At 44.1% G+C, this 20,412-nt stretch overlaps 1 protein-coding gene across 1 annotated transcript in view; it reads left to right on the top strand.

Annotated features, from left to right (window-relative positions):
- Positions 1–20,412, top strand: part of LOC308284382 (neurabin-2-like) — a gene marked incomplete at its 5' end in the record, with an annotated part of 63,155 nt that overhangs the window by 1,746 nt on the left and 40,997 nt on the right. The window contains 6 exons of the mRNA XM_080724981.1: positions 4,675–4,898; positions 8,816–9,316; positions 10,294–10,540; positions 11,677–11,793; positions 18,510–18,615; positions 19,166–19,334. Coding sequence (XP_080581107.1) covers positions 4,675–4,898; positions 8,816–9,316; positions 10,294–10,540; positions 11,677–11,793; positions 18,510–18,615; positions 19,166–19,334 — 1,364 coding nt within the window. The remainder of the gene's footprint in view (positions 1–4,674; positions 4,899–8,815; positions 9,317–10,293; positions 10,541–11,676; positions 11,794–18,509; positions 18,616–19,165; positions 19,335–20,412) is intronic.

Below are 20,412 nucleotides of genomic sequence, written 5' to 3' on the forward strand. Positions count from 1 at the left end.
AAGCAGCGATAAAGTGGCCAAGGCATAAAAAGCAGGAAAGCAAAAAGGCATCAAGAGAAAGCAAAGAAGACATCAAAGAAAAACTAGAAGCAGTGTTCTTCCGAACAGGACTCCGGCAGGTCAGGTAGGTTTTTTTTTTGGCCTAGTGGTGACTCACTATAATAGGCCAAAGTGAAAAGGGTGCCACGTGTTCTTGGGCCTTTCACGGCAATCGGACGCTGCATGCGGGATTTGAAGCATTTTGTTCCAAAAATGTGTTTTGCAAAAATTGACCCGCTGGTGGCGCTATAACAGGCCAATGTGAGAAGGGTGGCATCTGTTCCTTGGCCTAGTGGGAATGTGTGTGCAAAATCTCACACACATAGCAGGCTGCGTTTGAGACATTTTGTTCAAAAAGGAGCAATCCTGCAAACCTTGGAATTCAATGTTAGCCAATTAGATAGAACTAGCCCTTACCCGTTCAAAGATATGAGCTCCGAAATGATGTGCAGTGTGTGGGTTATGGGATGTGCACTGTGCACACAGTATATGAGGGATGGAAAGTAACTTTAACTGGTGCTTGCATGCTAATATGTAGGAGCATCAATGTAAGAAATACCCGTTCCATGTAACGGCTACAGAGATACTGTGTACCGATCTGCATGATTTTTGGACAACATCTGTAACAGGGCCAGAACCCCCCACCCCCCCCGCCCGCCCGCCCGCCCGCCTGCCCGCCTGCACACACACACACTCCCCCCCCCCCCCCGCCGCCCGCCCGCCTGCACACACACACACTCCCCCCCCCCCCCCCCCCCGTGTGTGTGTGTGTGTGTGTGTGTGTGTGGGTTTGTGTGTGATTGTGCATGGCCTGAACAACAGCGCCCCTCCCTTAACATGTGTGGTCACAAAAGGTACTGTAGGCTAAATAGATATAGATACACCATAAAAATGCAAATATACAGCATACGATTTGTGAAAGTGACAAACGGGCTTCACAGTTATGTCAGGTGTGTTCATATGCTGATGGTGATGCGATTTCAGATCAATTGCTCCAGCCACAGAGGAGAAACGCTGGGACAGACAGACAGACACTCACTCACTCACTCACTCAGTCAGACATTCGCAAAATTATAGTATAGATATGATATCTGACAAATCTGTCATGATTACATCACTGTAGAGATACTGTGTACTGATTTGTGTGATTTTCGGATAAAATCTGAAGGAGTAATATCGAAGAATGTGTTTTACATACTGTAAGTCGGCCTTCTGGTGGCGCTATAAATGGCAGATGTGAAAAATGCAGGGCACAGGTTTTTCCTTGGCCTCTGGGAAGTGTGCATACAAAGTTTTACACTAATCGGTGGTTATAGGTAAAAGCATAAATTGGCCTCTACACAACATGTATGCAAAAGACTGTAGGCCTATATGCAACAGACATAAAAAAAACTGTGATACTATGCACCTGGACAGTTTGATGATGTACATAGTAAGCCTTGCTGAGCTATGAATCGGCCAGGCTATGAATCTCATAGGGCAGGAGCCTATCTCCTGTTTCTGTAGCGTAAGGCAGCTTGATGTACAAGTACACCCCCTGGACATGACGCTAGTATGTCGTAGGGAGTTATAAATCTAACCCTTGATGCTGAGTTTCAAGCAGGGAGGCACTGGGTCCCATTTTCTAGAATCTTTGGTATGACGCGACCCGGGTTTGAACCCAGATCTCCCATTCTCAGGGAAGACATTCAAACCACTATGCCACTGAGCTGGTACATGATATCATTGCAATTCTTGGAAATCACAACATAGGTGTAGACATGACAGTTTGTATTATAATGCTTGTTTCAGGATTTATGATGCAAAATACATTATTTAGTAATGGCGGATATTAAAATACGCATCAAGGGGGGTTGGGGGACATTTTTAGGAAGGCTCCATATCAGACATTGTTCAAGGAACCAAACTGTAAAGTCTACCAAATGTCATGGTTTTATGCTTATACAAACCCCAGGCGGGATTTCGATCCAACGAGCTTTTGCATGAAAGGCATATGCCCTGACCATTACACTAGGCAGCCACAGGATCTGTTAACCATGTTTGTTTAAAAAAAAAAGTTCTATGTAGGCCGAGTGCCTTGATTTTATTGATTTCTTTTTTATATTTTGGAGGCTTGGGGTGAAATCAATGTAATCTGAGTATTTCTGACATTTTCGAGTGATCATATTTTCTTTTCCTCAGAACAGAAAAAAAACGGCCGGTAGAGAAGGGCTCATTTTAAACATGAACGTGATCTGGAGTTAGATCAGACGTGTCAACATATGCACATGCCATGGGCATCCAGGATGTTAACATCAACTCAACCCGACGTGGGGTTTGAACTGCCAACCATTCGCATACCAGGCACAGGCACTGACCACTACACTACGGCAGTCACACATAATGGACCTGTCATTTAAAAAAAAAAGAAAAGAAAAAAGAAAATGTTTCATGTAAATCTACAGTAGTTGTGGGGCTCATTTTAAACATGAACGTGATCTGGAGTTAGATCAGACGTGTCAACATTAAAGAGTTTGACATATGCACATGCCATGGGCATCCAGGATGTTAACATCAACTCAACCCGATGTGGAATTTGAACTGACAACCATCCGTATACCAGGCACAGGCACTAACCACTACACTATGGCAGTCACACATAATGGACCTGTCATTTAAAAAAAAAAGAAAAGAAAAAAGAAAATGTTTCATGTAAATCTACAGTAGTTGTGGGGCTCATTTTAAACATGAACGTGATCTGGAGTTGGATCAGACGTGTCAACATTAAAGAGTTTGACATATGCACATGCCATGGGCATCCAGGATGTTAACATCAACTCAACCCGATGTGGAATTTGAACTGACAACCATCCGTATACCAGGCACAGGCACTGACCACTACACTATGGCAGTCACACATAATGGACCTGTCATTTAAAAAAAAAAAGAAAAGAAAAAAGAAAAAGTTTCATGTAAATCTACAGTAGTTGTGGGGCTCATTTTAAACATGAACATGATCTGGAGTTAGATCAGACGTGTCAACATTGAAGAGTTTGACATATGCACATGCCATGGGCATCCAGGATGTTAACATCAACTCAACCCGATATGGGATTTGAACTGACAACCATCCGTATACCAGGCACAGGCACTAACCACTACACTACGGCAGTCACGCATAATGGACCTGTCATTTTCTTTAAAAAAGAAAAGAAAAAAGAAAAAGTTTCATGTAAATCTACAGTAGTTGTGGGGCTCATTTTAAACATGAACGTGATCTGGAGTTGGATCAGACGTGTCAACATTAAAGATTTTGACATATGCACATGCCATGGGCATCCAGGATGTTAACATCAACTCAACCCGATGTGGGGTTTGAACTGACAACCATCCGTACATCAGGCACAGGCACTGACCACTACACTACGGCAGTCACACATAATGGACCTGTCATTTTTTTTAAAAAGAAAAGAAAAAAGAAAAAGTTTCATGTAATGTACTTGACGCCTTCTTTCAAAATTATATAGCGCCCCCCTTTGGCCAATTGGGGTAAGATTGGTTTCAGTGATATTTGGACTAACCTTCTACAGTAGTTCATCATGAAAATTTTACTTTGCATGTATGTTTTAGAGGCAGAAGAATAATTTGCATAAAACTTGCAATATTCATTGAATTATTAAACAAGCATGTTTAAATTTTTAAAAAATCCGATCTGACAGATCTTTAGATATTGGTCCAAAGTTCATGTAAAAAAAGTTCCGTGCACGTGACGCGAAAGTTCCGGAATAAAAGCGGGTTTAAGTGTTTTACAAACTGCTCAAAATGGCAGAAAATCTAAGGATGGAGCGTACTTAACAAAGACACGGATGGCTTCCGCTTGAGTCAAGGCACGCGTGTAACCAAGTTGCATGTCTTCAAACGAAACGAGGCATGACTTATGCCCCTTTAAAGTTTGAGTTTTCAAACGCTTCGTATAGCGCCCCCCTTTGGCCAATTGGAGTAAGATTGCTTTCAGTGATATTTGGACTAACCCTCTACATATTTGCCAAATGCCATGAACGTGTCACTTTGCATGTATGATTTAGAGGCAGAAGAATAATTTGCATGAAACTGCATTATACAGTGAATTATTAAAAAATAATGTTTTGCTTTAAAAGAAATCCGGCCGCTGTGCGATGACCGTATTGGTCCAAAGTTCATGTAAAAAAAAGTTTTGCGCACGTTACGCGAAAATCCCAGGAGGAGATAGATTTTGACTGTTTTTCATATAATTCAAAATTGTGGGAGAAGTAAAGGTCAGAGGTCAAAAGTCAGAGCGTGAAAGTTGTTCGGCATGAGGAGACGCATAAGTGTATACAGGTTTCATTGCTGTACCTGAAACAGGGCATGAGCTACACCAGTTCAAAGTTGGCATTTTTCAAAGGCTTCCTACAGCGCCACCCTTTGGCCGATTGTTGCGAGCTTCGCGTTTTAGCCGTTTGGCATAGTCCTCTGCCATACTGCCGAGTTTCGTAAAAAGCGACTGCACGGTCTAGCCGCTAGAGAAAAAGTGGCGGAATAATAATAATAATAGTGATGAAGTCCAATAACAATGAGTGGCCATTTGCCACTTCGTGGCCTTGGCCACTAATAATAATAATAATAATGATTCTCCAGGTACAGAGGTGAAGCTGTCTCTGCCCAGAGTCTCCAGTCTCAACGATACGGTGGACAACAGTGCGTTGCTCAAGCTGGGGTCCACGGTCTCGGAGAGGGTCACTCGTTTCGACCCCCAGGGCCCCGGCGGCGGGGGAGGGGCCTCCCGGGGGGGCGGGGCCAAGTCGGCGGGACTCTCCAAGCTGCACGAGACCAGGAGGATGTTTGAACAGCGTGCCCTGCAGGTCAGAACCAGAATAACACCTTAACACTTAAGTTGCAATCAATTAAATCCAAGGTTAGGTCCTTGATGCCATGGTCTCCATAGACTTCCATGTAATTCATAGTGCACGGATCGTGCACGCCCATGCCTAGATCATGCACCACGTGTGTGCACACTGTTCACAGCTTTCAAACAAAAAAATCCGCTTGGAAATCCGTTCAGGCATTCATGATTTAGCAGCCATTATGTTTTCTTCAGATGTAAACAAACATGGTTGCCATGTTTGAAAGAATGGGTTGGTATGGGGGTTAAACATGCAATTTCGCGATTGGCTTCTCTGCCTTTATTGATAGTATAGTTTATTGATAGTATAGTTTATTGATAGTATCTTTATTGATAGTATCTTTATTGATCGTATCTTTATTGATCGTATCTTTATTGATAGTATCTTTATTGATAGTATCGCAGTGAAGATAGGACAGGAAACAGGGAGAGACAGATGGGGAGTGACCCGCAGCAAAGTCTGCATTAGCCTGGTATGGACCTGGACCACTAGGCCAGAGGGAACCCCGCCCATTATCTTTAAGTGTGAGTCCAGCTTTAGTTTGAGTCAAATCATTTGGCAACCAATGAGGCCTGATTTACACTGGCAGCCAAACCCAGCCTGAATCAGATCTGAGTCACATCCAGATTGGCATCTGATTGGTTTAAATGGTCACATGGTCACATGGAACCAATCGGATTCCAATCTGGATGTGACACACATAGACATAAAAAGGTAGACGCCTCCTTGGGCTCTGGGGCGTCCGTCTTGGTTGATAGGCAACTTTTCCACGACTGTATGGCCACGAAGGTGTGGACGCTTCCACGTGTGTCACAGAAGGGGGCGTTCAGTTGAATTGAAGTCTCGGAAAACATGAGCTGCGATTGGCCAGTAGTCACCATACGTAGTCACTTGGCACTTCCGCACTTCTGCCTATCAAACGAGACAGGTCTCTCCAATGAAATGCAGCGGTGGAAGAGGTATCTAGCTTTTTATATCTGTGGTGACACAGATCTGATTCAAGCTGGATTTGACTGCAGTGTAAATCAGGCCTCTGAGTGATGTCATACACACTGTAGTAACAGCACTACTGTACCAGGGTGCTTTGAACATTTATAACCATCCTAACACGCTAGCAGGTACCGTAATAATAACTACCTCTGTATAACATCATCTCTAACACGCTGGCTGGGACCATAACAATAACTACCTCTGTATAACATCATCTCTAACACGCTGGCTGGGACCATAACAATAACTACCTCTGTATAACATCATCTCTAACACGCTGGCTGGGACCATAACAATAACTACCTCTGTATAACATCATCTCTAACACGCTGGCTGGGACCATAATAATAACTACCTCTGTATAACATCATCTCTAACACGCTAGCAGGGACCATAACAATAACTACCTCTGTCTGTATAACATCATCTCTAACACGCTAGCAGGGACCATAACAATAACTACCTCTGTCTGTATAACATCATCTCTAACACGCTAGCAGGGACCATAACAATAACTACCTCTGTCTGTATAACATCATCTCTAACACGCTAGCAGGGACCATAACAATAACTACCTCTGTCTGTATAACATCATCTCTAACACGCTAGCAGGGACCATAATAATAACTACCTCTGTATAACATCATCTCTAACACGCTGGCTGGGACCATAATAATAACTACCTCTGTATAACATCATCTCTAACACGCTGGCTGGGACCATAACAATAACTACCTCTGTATAACATCATCTCTAACACGCTGGCTGGGACCATAACAATAACTACCTCTGTATAACATCATCTCTAACACGCTGGCTGGGACCATAACAATAACTACCTCTGTATAACATCATCTCTAACACGCTGGCTGGGACCATAATAATAACTACCTCTGTATAACATCATCTCTAACACGCTAGCAGGGACCATAACAATAACTACCTCTGTCTGTATAACATCATCTCTAACACGCTAGCAGGGACCATAACAATAACTACCTCTGTCTGTATAACATCATCTCTAACACGCTAGCAGGGACCATAACAATAACTACCTCTGTCTGTATAACATCATCTCTAACACGCTAGCAGGGACCATAACAATAACTACCTCTGTCTGTATAACATCATCTCTAACACGCTAGCAGGGACCATAATAATAACTACCTCTGTATAACATCATCTCTAACACGCTGGCTGGGACCATAATAATAACTACCTCTGTATAACATCATCTCTAACACGCTAGCAGGGACCATAACAATAACTACCTCTGTATAACATCATCTCTAACACGCTGGCTGGGACCATAATAATAACTACCTCTGTATAACATCATCTCTAACACGCTAGCAGGGACCATAACAATAACTACCTCTGTATAACATCATCTCTAACACGCTAGCAGGGACCATAATAATAACTACCTCTGTATAACATCATCTCTAACACGCTGGCTGGGACCATAATAATAACTACCTCTGTATAACATCATCTCTAACACGCTGGCTGGGACCATAATAATAACTACCTCTGTATAACATCATCTCTAACACGCTGGCTGGGACCATAATAATAACTACCTCTGTATAACATCATCTCTAACACGCTGGCTGGGACCATAACAATAACTACCTCTGTATAACATCATCTCTAACACGCTGGCTGGGACCATAATAATAACTACCTCTGTATAACATCATCTCTAACACGCTAGCAGGGACCATAATAATAACTACCTCTGTATAACATCATCTCTAACACGCTAGCAGAGACCATAATAATAACTACCTCTGTATAACATCATCTCTAACACGCTGGCTGGGACCATAATAATAACTACCTCTGTATAACATCATCTCTAACACGCTGGCTGGGACCATAATAATAACTACCTCTGTATAACATCATCTCTAACACGCTGGCTGGGACCATAATAATAACTACCTCTGTATAACATCATCTCTAACACGCTGGCTGGGACCATAATAATAACTACCTCTGTATAACATCATCTCTAACACGCTGGCTGGGACCATAACAATAACTACCTCTGTATAACATCATCTCTAACACGTTAGCTGGGACCATAACAATAACTACCTCTGTATAACATCATCTCTAACACGCTAGCAGGGACCATAATAATAACTACCTCTGTATAACATCATCTCTAACACGCTGGCTGGGACCATAACAATAACTACCTCTGTATAACATCATCTCTAACACGCTGGCTGGGACCATAACAATAACTACCTCTGTCAGAGATGTTTATACGTTGCTTAGCAACATTCTTTTGTTGACGAAACCCTGAAGGAATTTTATAATGTTGGCTGAGTGGAAGAAATGACACTGTCACAGTGCTTGTGACGTTATCATCACTGGATCAATACTTTATACTGTAGTAATACATAACACTATCACAGTGTTATCATCACTGGATCAATAGTTGATAGCACTGGTTTTCAAACCTTTTGGGCTGCAGTCCCCCTTATACTGAAGCCAAGGACCCCCTTATACTGAAGCCAAGGACCCCCTTATACTGAAGCCAAGGACCCCCTTATACTGAAGCCAAGGACCCCCTTATACTGAAGCCAAGGACCCCCTTATACTGAAGCCAAGGACCCCCTTCCCCTGAATACAGCATTTAGCTTATAAAAAGTCCAGTTCCCATGCCATTATGTTCAAAATAAAACCGCATAATGGCAAATAAGATAGCTTTCTATTCAATAACAGTCGTACCAGTCAAGGTATGGTGTGTGTGTGTGTGTGTGTGTGTGTGTGTGTGTGTGTGTGTGTGTGTGTGTGTGTGTGTGTGTGTGTGTGTGTGTGTGTGTGTGTGTGTGTGTGTGTGTGTGTGTGTGTGTCTGTCTGTCTGTCAGGAGAAGCAGGCTGCCACCAACCGCATCCTGCTGAAGAAGGAGCGCGCCTCTGGCTTCCAAGATGGCCGCCTGGACGTGGTGGCTCGTTTCAACGGCTCCACCGAGGCTTTGGACCGTCTGGACGACGACCCCGACCCCCTCTCCTCCTCCTCGGGGGGCCTGGAGCCCCCCCTCCTCCCCTCCTCTGGGGGTCTGGAGCCCCCCCTCCCCTCTTCGGGGGGCCTGGAGCCCCCCCTCCCCCCATCGGTGGGGTCCGGGGAACTAGGGCCCCACTCTGGGGGGTCCGGGGAACTAGGGTCTCCCTCGGGGGGGTCCGGGGAACTAGGGCCCCCCTCGGAGGGGGGGTCCGGGGAGGCCGTCAGCCCCACGGTGCAGCAGCTGAGCGCTGTGTTTGAGAAGAGGGGGGACTCGGACCCCCCTCTGCCCCGGGCAGAGAGCCCCCCCACGCCCCCCCCATCCAGACCACCCAAACCCCCCCTCCCTCCTCCACTGGACCCCAAGGTTGGTTTTATTCTGTAGCAGTGGTTTTTCAACCCTTTTCATATCGAGGAACATTATTTATTCTGAATGTGAACCACAGAACCACCTTTTGATGACATTTAGCCTCTCAGACCCAAGACTTAGAAGAATATTTAGTTGTCGTTGGCTAAGGTTTTGTCCACAATTCCTTGTTGTATTGACGTGGTGCCATAGGAGAGATAACAGGCACACTTTGATCAACATAACAATTCTTCTACACCATGGCATGAGGCAGTTTATTGCTAAACTAACTTTTGCCCGCACTCCTACAGATTTGGTCCAAAAATCACGCAAGTCGGTTGACAGTATCTCTACAGTCGTGTGATCAACACGGATCTGTCAGATCAACAAATGCCACTCTTTTCACATTGGCCTGTTATAGCGCCACCAGCAGGTCGACTTTTGCCAAACACATTTTTGTAATCAAAATGCCTCAGATCATGCATGTAGCGTCACATTGCCATTTTTTAGCGCCACCAGGACCTACCTGACCTGGTGGAGACCTCTAGCTTATTTTATTTTGATCAACGTTTGCCTGTTATCTTTCCTATCAATAAAAATAATAGACATCATCATCATACCAGGAGGTTATGCAGGAACGCCTACTGAGTGGCAAAACATTACTTTCTGGCCTTGACAGCCCAAACCCCAATCTCACTGAGTTACCCAAACTGACTGTAACATATACTGTATATACTGTATATTAAAGGGACATCCCAGGGAGCCCGGGAGAAGGTCTCGATTCCCGGGATTTAAAATGAGCTAAATCCGGGAAAATATGAAACCCTACCGTCTATCTAGAGCTATTTCTTTGAGGAGAATAACCTTGGTCTATAAAGATTTGGTGTAACTTACTGGTCTCGCCTCTCAGACGAGCCCACAATAATGTCTGTCTGTAATGTGTCTGTCTCTCTCTCTCTCTCTCTCTCTCTCTCTCTCTCTCTCTCTCTCTCTCTCAGGTGAGGGGGGGTCCTCCAGGTAAAGCAGAAGAAGGGGTCTCGGGGTCTCAGGGTTCAGAGAGGGAGGAGGCCAGAGAGGACCCGCCCACAGCTGAAGCCACCAATCAGAGCGAAGCGTCGGAGCCCCGGCCCGGCGGGGGCGGCGAGGGGGCGGAGTCAGCGGCGTCCCGCCTGGTGCAGGCCGACGTCCACCATGACGCCCCCCTGGTGGAGAGACAGGGGAAGGCAGAGGAGGAGGAGGAGGAAGGTAGGGGGAAAACACATGATGTAGTTTTCATTTTGACCTGGAACTAATTTAAACTAGGGCTGGGACTTAACTCATTCATTGCCTGTTCAAAATGGCCCCCAAGTTCCTCACTGCCACGTTCCTAAATTTCTAGTGCACGGATACATTTCTAGTGCACGGATAAATTTCTAGTGCACGGATAAATTTCTAGTGCACGGATAAATTTCTAGTGCACGGATAAATTTCTAGTGCACGGATACATTTCTAGTGCACAGATCAATTTCTAGTGCACGGATACATTTTTAGTGCACAGATCAATTTCTAGTGCACAGATACATTTTTAGTGCACGGATACATTTTTAGTGCACGGATCGTGCGCGCCCATGCCTAGATCATGCACCATATGTGTAGTACTTTTTCACAGCTTTCAAACCGCTTGGAAATCCGTTCAGGCATTCATGAGATAGAAGCCTTCAAAGTCAAACAAAACAAACAAACATGACTGCCATTTTGAAAGATGTGTTTGTTATGGGGCTAAAAATGCAAAAAAAAAAAAATTGGCAGCCATTTTTTTCAAAATGGCTGCCAACTCGGGAAACTCGGGCTGTGGCATTCTGGGGGTACTGAAATAACTCAGGAAACTCGTGGCTTGGCTATGAATGAGTTAATTGCGATTAATTAATTTCAGAAAATGAACGCGATTAAAAAAAAATTACGCATTTTAATCGCACTTAGTTTTTGCACCGCAGAACCTTCAGTTTCGGGCATACCGATCATAGCGATGCACCAACCAAGACTTTATTACAAAGCCTGTAGTTAATTTGATTATTTTTTTAATCGCATCCCAGCCCTACTTTAAACATTATTTTATGCATTAACTATTACAAAATAGCCGCGCTGTGAGCTTGTAGATCTGCTATTTTTTGAAAAATCGTGAAATTCTTTGAAAATCTTTGAATATATGTTTTTAAAAGCGAACATTTGTAACTGAAATATTTGCCTCTTGGGGGGGGGGGGGGGGGGGCAAATTTTGCCTTATTTTTCAAAAACAGCAGATCTACAAGCTCACAGCGCGGCACTCGGTGCCGCGCTGTGAGCTTGTAGATCTGCTGTTTTCCAATAGTTCAAGCATAAAATAATGGTCAAAGTGTTTCCAGGCCACCATGACGCGTCGCTGGACAGAAGCCACGCCCCCCTGGAGAACGGAGAGAGAGAGACTCCTCCCACTACCCAGCAGGAGGCGGAGCCAGAGAGGAAGGGGGAGGAGGAGCAAGGTAGGGAAATGTAGTTTTTATGTTCTAATCTAGGAAAACAGAAATGTAGTTTTCATGTCATTATCGAAAGAAACGGCCCCACAAAACTATGGTTTTGTGGTGAAAAGTGATGAGTCACCACTTTTCCCGTTTTTCTGGCGTCCATTTTTAGCCCAAGGAATGTTCTTTGTGCAAAACAAATGCTTACAATGGATTCGGAATCATAACCTAGTTTGACCCCTCACATGCTATAAGAAGATTTTTTAGGGGGGTCTTTTTCCTGTACAGTAAGTGAATGGGTAGGTGCAAGAAATCATTAAAAATGAACCCCTTGGGATGATATTTCAGCCTGTTACCTGGCAGAATCTTAAAATATATATCTTTTAAAGATTAAGAAAAAACAGGTGGTGAAAAAAAGTCCACCCTATGCGCGTGGAGCCCCCCTTTCCTACTAGACTAAAGTGACTACTGGCCAATCACAGCGTGTCTTTTCCCGGGACTTATCACTTCAATTCAACAGAGCTTTATTGGCATGTTTCCATCCAGTTCCTGATGTTGGCATGTTTCCATCCAGTTCCTGATGTTGGCATGTTTCCATCCAGTTCCTGATGTTGGCATGTTTCCATCCAGTTCCTGATGTTGGCATGTTTCCATCCAGTTCCTGATGTTGGCATGTTTCCATCCAGTTCCTGATGTTGGCATGTTTCCATCCAGTTCCTGATGTTGGCATGTTTCCATCCAGTTCCTGATGTTGGCATGTTTCCATCCAGTTCCTGATGTTGGCATGTTTCCATCCAGTTCCTGATGTTGGCATGTTTCCATCCAGTTCCTGATGTTGCGCGGCCATTTTTGTCTTGGGTCTGTCCCGGGGGCATAGTTCCACCGATTTAAAATGAGCCCAATACGGAACTAAAACTTCCTATGATTGGCCGCTAGTTGCGCTGTTTCCCCCCCCCCGGCCAGTCGCAAAAAGAATTGTTCTCCATTGGACCCCATTCATTTTCCCCTTTCGTTTTCTAACCTTAATTAACATTTTCATAAATACTTTATGGTTCCTATCACTAGTAAAAAACTGCCTTTCAATCACCATGATATGCGTTTTGTGAAAATAAGGTCCCATTTATGTTAAAATTGATGATAAAGTTGCGGGGGGCGTGGCCAACTAAACTGATACCAGCCGGCTGTGTTCTTCTTCGTGTGCTGTATTTCGAGAGGCTCCAACCACATTCTCCCAAGTATCCCTGCGGTTGCATGTTACCGTTGGCAGCCAATAGCATCCTCTGGTGCTTTTACAATCTATGATGGCAACACCAAAGCCAAGGACCCATATTGTGTCATTTGCGCTGCATAGAAACCAATGGCTTCGCTTTGTCCATATCTTTTATACAGTCTATGGTCAGTCCTAGGAGAGGAGAGGAGGATCTTAACTTATCTCCTATAGACCAACACGGAGCTAGAAAGGAACGCCCATAAACGTCACATCCGCTTTTAGCATGGGGGAAAACGATGCACTTTTCTCCATGTAGTTAATACAGCGTACACAGTACACTATCGTTTTAATCACGTTCAGAGCGATTTTTTTGGACGATAAAACACTCGACAGCCAAGAAAAATCGATCAGAAGGACTTCTGGAACGCAATCACTCGCCGAAAGTTCACTTATTATCTATACTATAATTTTGCGAATGTCTGTCTGAGTGAGTGTCTGTCTGTCTGTCTGTCACAGCGTTTCTCCTCAGTGGCTGGAGCAATTGATCTGAAATTGCATCACCATTAGCATATGAACACACCTGACATAACTGTGAAGCCCGTTTGTCACTTTCACAAATCATATGCTGTATATTAGCATTTTTATGGTGTAACTACTATCTATTCTGCATCTAGCATGAGGCATATCTATTCTGCATCTAGCATGGGGCAACATGTTTAACCAGCTCTGTGTGTGTGTGTGTGTGTGTGTGCGTGCGTGCGTGCGTGCGTGTGTGTGTGTGTGTGTGTGTGTGTGTGTGTGTGTGTGTGTGTGTGTGTGTGTGTGTGTGTGTGTGTGTGTGTGGGCGGGGTGGGCGGGGGGGGGGGGGGGGGGGGTGTTGGCTGGCCCTCTTTCAGATGTTGTCATGTAGATCGGTACACAGTATCTCTGTAGCCTTTAAACGAAACGGGTATTTCTTACATTGATGCTCCTACATATTATCATGCAAGCACCAGAAAGTTACTTTCCATCCCTCATATACTGTGTGCACAGTGCACACCCCATAACCCACACACTGCACATCATTTCGGAGCTCATATCTTTGAACGGGTAAGGACTAGTTAAGATAACAAGCCTATTATGAATGACTGGCTAACTCACCGCTGTGCTGCACGGAGCTACTGTACCTCGCCACCTCGTCTAAACTACTACTCCTGCCTCTTCAAAACCTCTGGAATAAAACAGGACCCAATTTTACTCTTTACGTTGACCACATACTCAGTCTACTACACCAAATCTATTTTTGCCAATCTATGCAGTGCCAAAAATCAACAAGCTCGCAACGCAATTAATGTTCTCCCTGGCATATAGGATATAGAAGTCGGCATTCAAGTGGTTTGTAATCAGAGTCAGATTAATATATTCCCCGCAAATTACACAAGCACTGACTGAGATGGAGATCTATCATTTCTGTAGGCTATCTCCAAGTTACACAAGCATGAGATGAGATCGGAGATCTGTTTTTCTCTCCATCTACTCTACTCCCTGTGTTACAAAAAACATGTTTGCACATGCAGTGTTCAATCCTGGTAGAGACACTAATATTAATATGAGATATGATCAATTAAACGTGCCACAATATAAAACCAACAGCCAGGCCCATTAGTCGTCAATAGATAGACCTATATGTAAATCCATTCCCATTGCCTAATACACTTACAATGGCATCCTCCTCCTGTGTCCTTCCCGTGTTCCATGAACATCATTGCTGAATTAATGGCCTTTTGTTTTTTTGATATTGCTGCCGTGCATGCGTCAAAGTTGCACAATAAGCACCCGTGGGTCCCCCTCTTCCCTCTATGCTACAAAACCTGTTCACATTATGTATTTAATCACCTGGTAGACACAATTACAATATATGATCAATTAAACTTACTATAATATCAAAAATCGCACCCGTGCGAAGTGAGCGGTGCAAACTAATTCCTGCAAGGGCGCCTGCGCGAATCAGTGTTGATAGGCATGCATGGCAATATTATTTTTGTTGTGTATGATGTCAGTCTGGAGGTCTGCTCAGACTATATAAGGTTTTCGTGTGTCCTGACCTTTACACCGGCTCAAATTGAACACCAACCAGGATTTGAAACAGCAATCGTAGTCTGCAGGGGTAATGTAGCGTGGTCGCTGTCTTGAATTCTGGGTGGTCGTAGATTTGCGCCAGAAAGTTCCAGGATATGCGGTTGGTCAGACTTTTTATGTCGGTTAAAACCATCAGGAGTATATTATGCGCAACATACCAGCCAGGTTTGTTAGTATCCTTGACCAGACCAAATAACAATTTATCGTGCACATTCATGTGCACATTTATGTGTCACCAGAAACTCCATTTGGAGTAGCCGAGATGCAGGAGAAACTCTTAAATGTCGCTGTCTGAAAACAGATAGAGCCAAATAGAGCTTCTTGTGGGTTATAAAGCAAGGGGGAGACAGAGGGAGAACAGACAGGAGGTCAGACAAACAGCCTGGCCATTAACAGCTTGGTGGCAGTCAAAGAGTGAATAGAAGAGAAAAATAATATGCAGTCCAGACCAGAAGCTCAAACAAAACAGACAGAGGGCAGAACGGAGAGGGGATCAGACAGACAGAAAGATGGAAGGACCTTTCCTGAACTTTAAACTGGCACAAATCTTTCCTAAACTTTAAACTGGCAGATCGAACACCACCCAGGATTCGAAACAGCAACCATAGTCTGCAAGGGTAATGTAGCGTGGTCGCTGTCTCGAATCATTGGTGGTGTTCAATCTTCCAGTTTAAAGTTTAGGAAAGGTCCAGGATATGGGTTTGACTGACGGCCAACGCCAAGAAGTGCTGAATTTCCTGATCTAAATTGACATGAACAATACAGCATTTGATTCTTAGGAATGCGACAAAAAACAAAAAATATTATTGAACTCTAGTCTCCATGGCATGAGTAACTAGAGAAATTGCAATTTGGGAAATTGCGAGTGTGGTTGCCTAAAAAGTTACCTTACTCTTACATCACTAAAAGTTACTCACTATATATGGTGTTTCCCATTCAAAGTCAATGGGAAAGGTCAGATACCTAAAAGTTACCTTACTATATATGGTGTTTCCCATTCAAAGTCAATGGGAAAGGTCAGATACCTAAAAGTTACTCACTATATATGGAGTTTCCCATTCAAGTCAATGAGACTAAGAATTGTAAAAACTGCAAAATTCCCCAGAGTAATAATGTGGTTGCCCTGGCAACCACACTAATCAATAAAAAAAAAAGTCATTTTGGGGGTGAACTACTCCTTTAATGGCTGTAGACAACTGGAATTGATTTAATGTGCTCTAGAACCATCATTGGTTAATTAATGCTTTTCGTTTTTTGATACGATAAGTTTAATTTATCATATAGAAAATGTCTAATACCAATCGGATAGTCTAGATAACCCATGTCTTTGATGATGCGACCAGTCCTTAATAATATCAGACAATATTTAATCCCAAATCCCAATGCTGTTTAATTTTAAATGCATCATTTTTTGTCCATTGGCAACCAAGGAATCAATGTAAGACATTGCAATTAATTAAAACATCACTATACTATTAAAAAATCGTATTTGAAAAACACGGAAAAACACGGAAATATCCATTCTACTAATGGGGGTTGGTGTAATGTTTTCCCCCACGCTTGACTCCGCCCCAGCTATGACGCGCTGATGACAGAACGCTGTGTTGGTGTATACAAGAAGTGCAGGACAAGTCGCACTGTGATTGGCCAGTAGTCACTTTAGTGGCGTTTCCATAAATCCTCTTAATGCGCATTAAGCCTTTTGCGCTTAAATCTTTTTATGGAAACACTTCAAAATTTGAATAAACTTTCATTATCCGCAAAAACTTTTATCCGCTTGGAGGAGGTGGATTTTGAGCCTTTATCGAATAAACTGAATGTGCATTTGTGAATGGAAATGGGTCAGACAATAAATGCGAATAAATTATGACGTTCTGGTCCATATCGTCCTCCTATAACACTTTCCCCCACCGCTTAATTAACGTCCATTGTCTAGCGTTAGCCTACAAAACAAACCGGTTGTTACACACAGAGTGACCCTTCGTCATCACACCGTGTTGCGCGTGCCAAAAGAAAAGTGGCCGATCTACAAGCTCACAGCAGCTCGCATCTGCGACGCTGCAGGATGAGTGTGCAGTGAGTCACAGCAGTGCCCTCACGTCTCTCGGTCTGAAAAAAATCAGCCTCATCCCAGCTCTGGGCACTGTGTGCAAAGCCAAGCCCGCGGGAAGTATTTACAGCACATCGGTCAGACGGACCCAGGCAGGATCTGACAAGAATCGCATTTCATCAGTTTAATGGAAACGGGCTAAATTCGCTTTGTCTTAATACACATTTCTGATAATTTGCTTCCCTAATTCGAATATGTTTATGGAAACATGGCTTTTGAGGCACTTTGAGTGACCCAAACATGCTTTACTATTCTGTCCCTGTCGGGATGTAACTCGAACGGGGGCGAGTCGGCTCAAGCGACCTTCACAGCGCTTTAGCTTTGTTCTGAGGCTCACTATCTGTGAAGAGAAAAGCCTGGTCACGCAAGCGTAATTTGATAGGGTTTTTGGGTTTTTAAAAAAGCCCCTAGTGGCGAAAATACATTTTGTTTTTAATAGGCCTAAATAAAAATATACGCCCAATGCGCCCATATCTACATAAATTCATTCTAGGATATTATATGTATTTAGTAATTTCCAATATATTAGGGGTAATCATTGTAGTTTGTGCTTAAATTGCGCAAAGACAACAGATCAGGCCCCCCTTGATCCGAAAACCCATGGGGAATAAGGTCTAATTTCGCCACTGCCTGGTCAAGACCATAGGCTGAAACGGCATGAAATGGTGCTACTTCCCCTGGGAGAATTTCACAGGATGTTATTGTTTTTTCATTTTCCCTGCTTGGTGAAAAAAACTGTTCTACCTCTCCCGACCCATCGGTTGCGCTCGTAATAAAGAATATCCAAACAAAAACATGGATTCTGACCAAAGGACACCTATTAAGAGCGAGTTAAGAGCTACACTCTTTATGTAAACGGACTGCAACGCATGACGTAACTTCCGCTAACCGCAGCACTTCCGCCACTTCCGGTGTCTGTAGGTTCATGTCTGTAGGTGTCTGTAGGTTCATGTGTCTGTAGGTGTCTGTAGGTTCATGTCTGTAGGTGTCTGTAGGTTCATGTCTGTAGGTGTCTGTAGGTTCATGTGTCTGTAGGTGTCTGTAGGTTCATGTGTCTGTAGGTGTCTGTAGGTTCATGTCTGTAAGTGTCTGTAGGTTCATGTCTGTAGGTGTCTGTAGGTTCATGTCTGTAGGTGTCTGTAGGTTCATGTGTCTGTAGGTGTCTGTAGGTTCATGTCTGTAGGTGTCTGTAGGTTCATGTCTGTAGGTGTCTGTAGGTTCATGTGTCTGTAGGTGTCTGTAGGTTCATGCCGTTTACATCGGCTCTTCTGACCAGGGTGCACATCTTCTCTCCTACAGGGGAGGAGCTAAAGGAGGACTGGAGGAAGGAGGAGGAGTCAGACATGGTGGACATCAGCGAGGCGGACATGTTGGACGTCAGTGAAGCTGACATGGTGGACATCAGGTAAACACAGGGTTAAACAACTAAAACAGCTAGTTCCATTCATTGATTCTGATTGGCTGGTTTCCCTTTAATTGCTGTGGTATATGAGACTATAACCCACACCTTGAATCAGTTTATATCAAACCCAGGTGCGTCATTTCTTTCCACAGTGTTCCACAGTGCACCAATTATCTGCACCTGTGTTGTTGGCAAAAAAACTACTTTCTTGTAGCTGGGAACTACTTTCTTGTAGCTGGGAACTACTTTCTTGTAGCTGGGAACTACTTTCTTGTAGCTGGGAACTACTTTCTTGTAGCTGGGAACTACTTTCTTGTAGCTGGGAACTACTTTCTTGCAGACCCTGTAGTGAATTATTAGTGAAATAGAACAGTTTTAATTGGTACATGTCTATGTCATGTCATGTCTACGCGAGGCTAGTACTACGGTATATTTCAATTGTATTGACTCTACTTGTACTGTGCTACATTTTTGTCTAATAAATTATTCAACCAATCAGTGTCTAATAAAATATTCAACCAATCAGTGTCTAATAAATGATTCAACCAATCAGTGCCTACAGCGACTCAGCAGGAAGCCAGCTGGACGAGGATGAGGAGGAGGAAGATGACGAGCGGCCGTACCAGCCAATCAGCAGCTGCCACGAGATCGACGGGCTGCCCGAGGAGGAGGAGCCTCCGCCGGCCAATAGGAAGATCCAGTTCAGCACGGGACCCATCAAGGTGAGAGTGTGTGTTGTTGTTGTTGTTGTTGCAACCGTCAGGGAGCATTTAGTATGAGAACCCAGAGCCTATGTCCGTCACTCTGTCAGTCAGTCACACAAATTCCTGGAAATATTTTGAAATTAGAAAAATATTTTTCCAGTACTGGAAAAGTTTTGGAATTGATCAAGGGTCCTGGAAGGTCCTGGAAAAAATAGCTATGCATTGTCTTTGGTTATTGATTTTGTTAATACTGAAATGACAAATTAAACATTGGCCAAATTGTCACATATTAGAGGCAGAAATTGTGAAAATAGCAGATCTACATGCTCACAACGCCTCGCAACGCGAGGCGTTGTGAGCATGTAGATCTGCTATTTTCACAATAAAACCGTGGTATACAAAATTCCTCAACTCTCTTCAAATATGATTATTTCGGGGGTCACGGCCTGAAAAGGTTGAGAACCACTGGCATACACTACCTGTCTTTGGACATATTGCACATAGGAGTAAGCGACTGGTTATCGAGCTGAATTATTGTTCTATAGTCCTGGAAATCGGGTTAAATATTCTGGAAAAGTTTTGGAAAAGTTTTGGAAATGAATTGGTAAACATGTGTACTAGGAACCCTGACAACTGCTCAGTCAGCTGCGTCAGTTTGTGGGGAGCGGCGGATCACGTTAGCGCTGTGCTAGCGAGAGGCGGATCACGTTAGCACTGTGCTAGCGAGAGGCGGATCACGTTACCGCTGTGCTAGCGAGAGGCGGATCACGTTAGCGCTGTGCTAGCGAGAGGCGGATCACGTTAGCGCTGTGCTAGCGAGAGGCGGATCATGTTAGCGCTGTGCTAGCGAGAGGCGGATCACGTTAGCGCTGTGCTAGCGAGAGGCGGATCACGTTAGCGCTGTGCTAGCGAGAGGCGGATCACGTTAGCGCTGTGCTAGCGAGAGGCGGATCACGTTAGCGCTGTGCTAGCGAGAGGCGGATCACGTTAGCGCTGTGCATCTCCTCAAACACACCACGGTCGTTGGCCAAAGACACGACGACAAGTCGGTGCCATATTTAGAAGCTCTGACCTGACGGTCGCCGCTCGCCATTGC

This window comes from Nannobrachium achirus (assembly GCF_963921795.1).
Source record: "Nannobrachium achirus genome assembly, chromosome: 4".
NCBI classification, from domain to species: Eukaryota; Metazoa; Chordata; class Actinopteri; order Myctophiformes; family Myctophidae; genus Nannobrachium; species Nannobrachium achirus.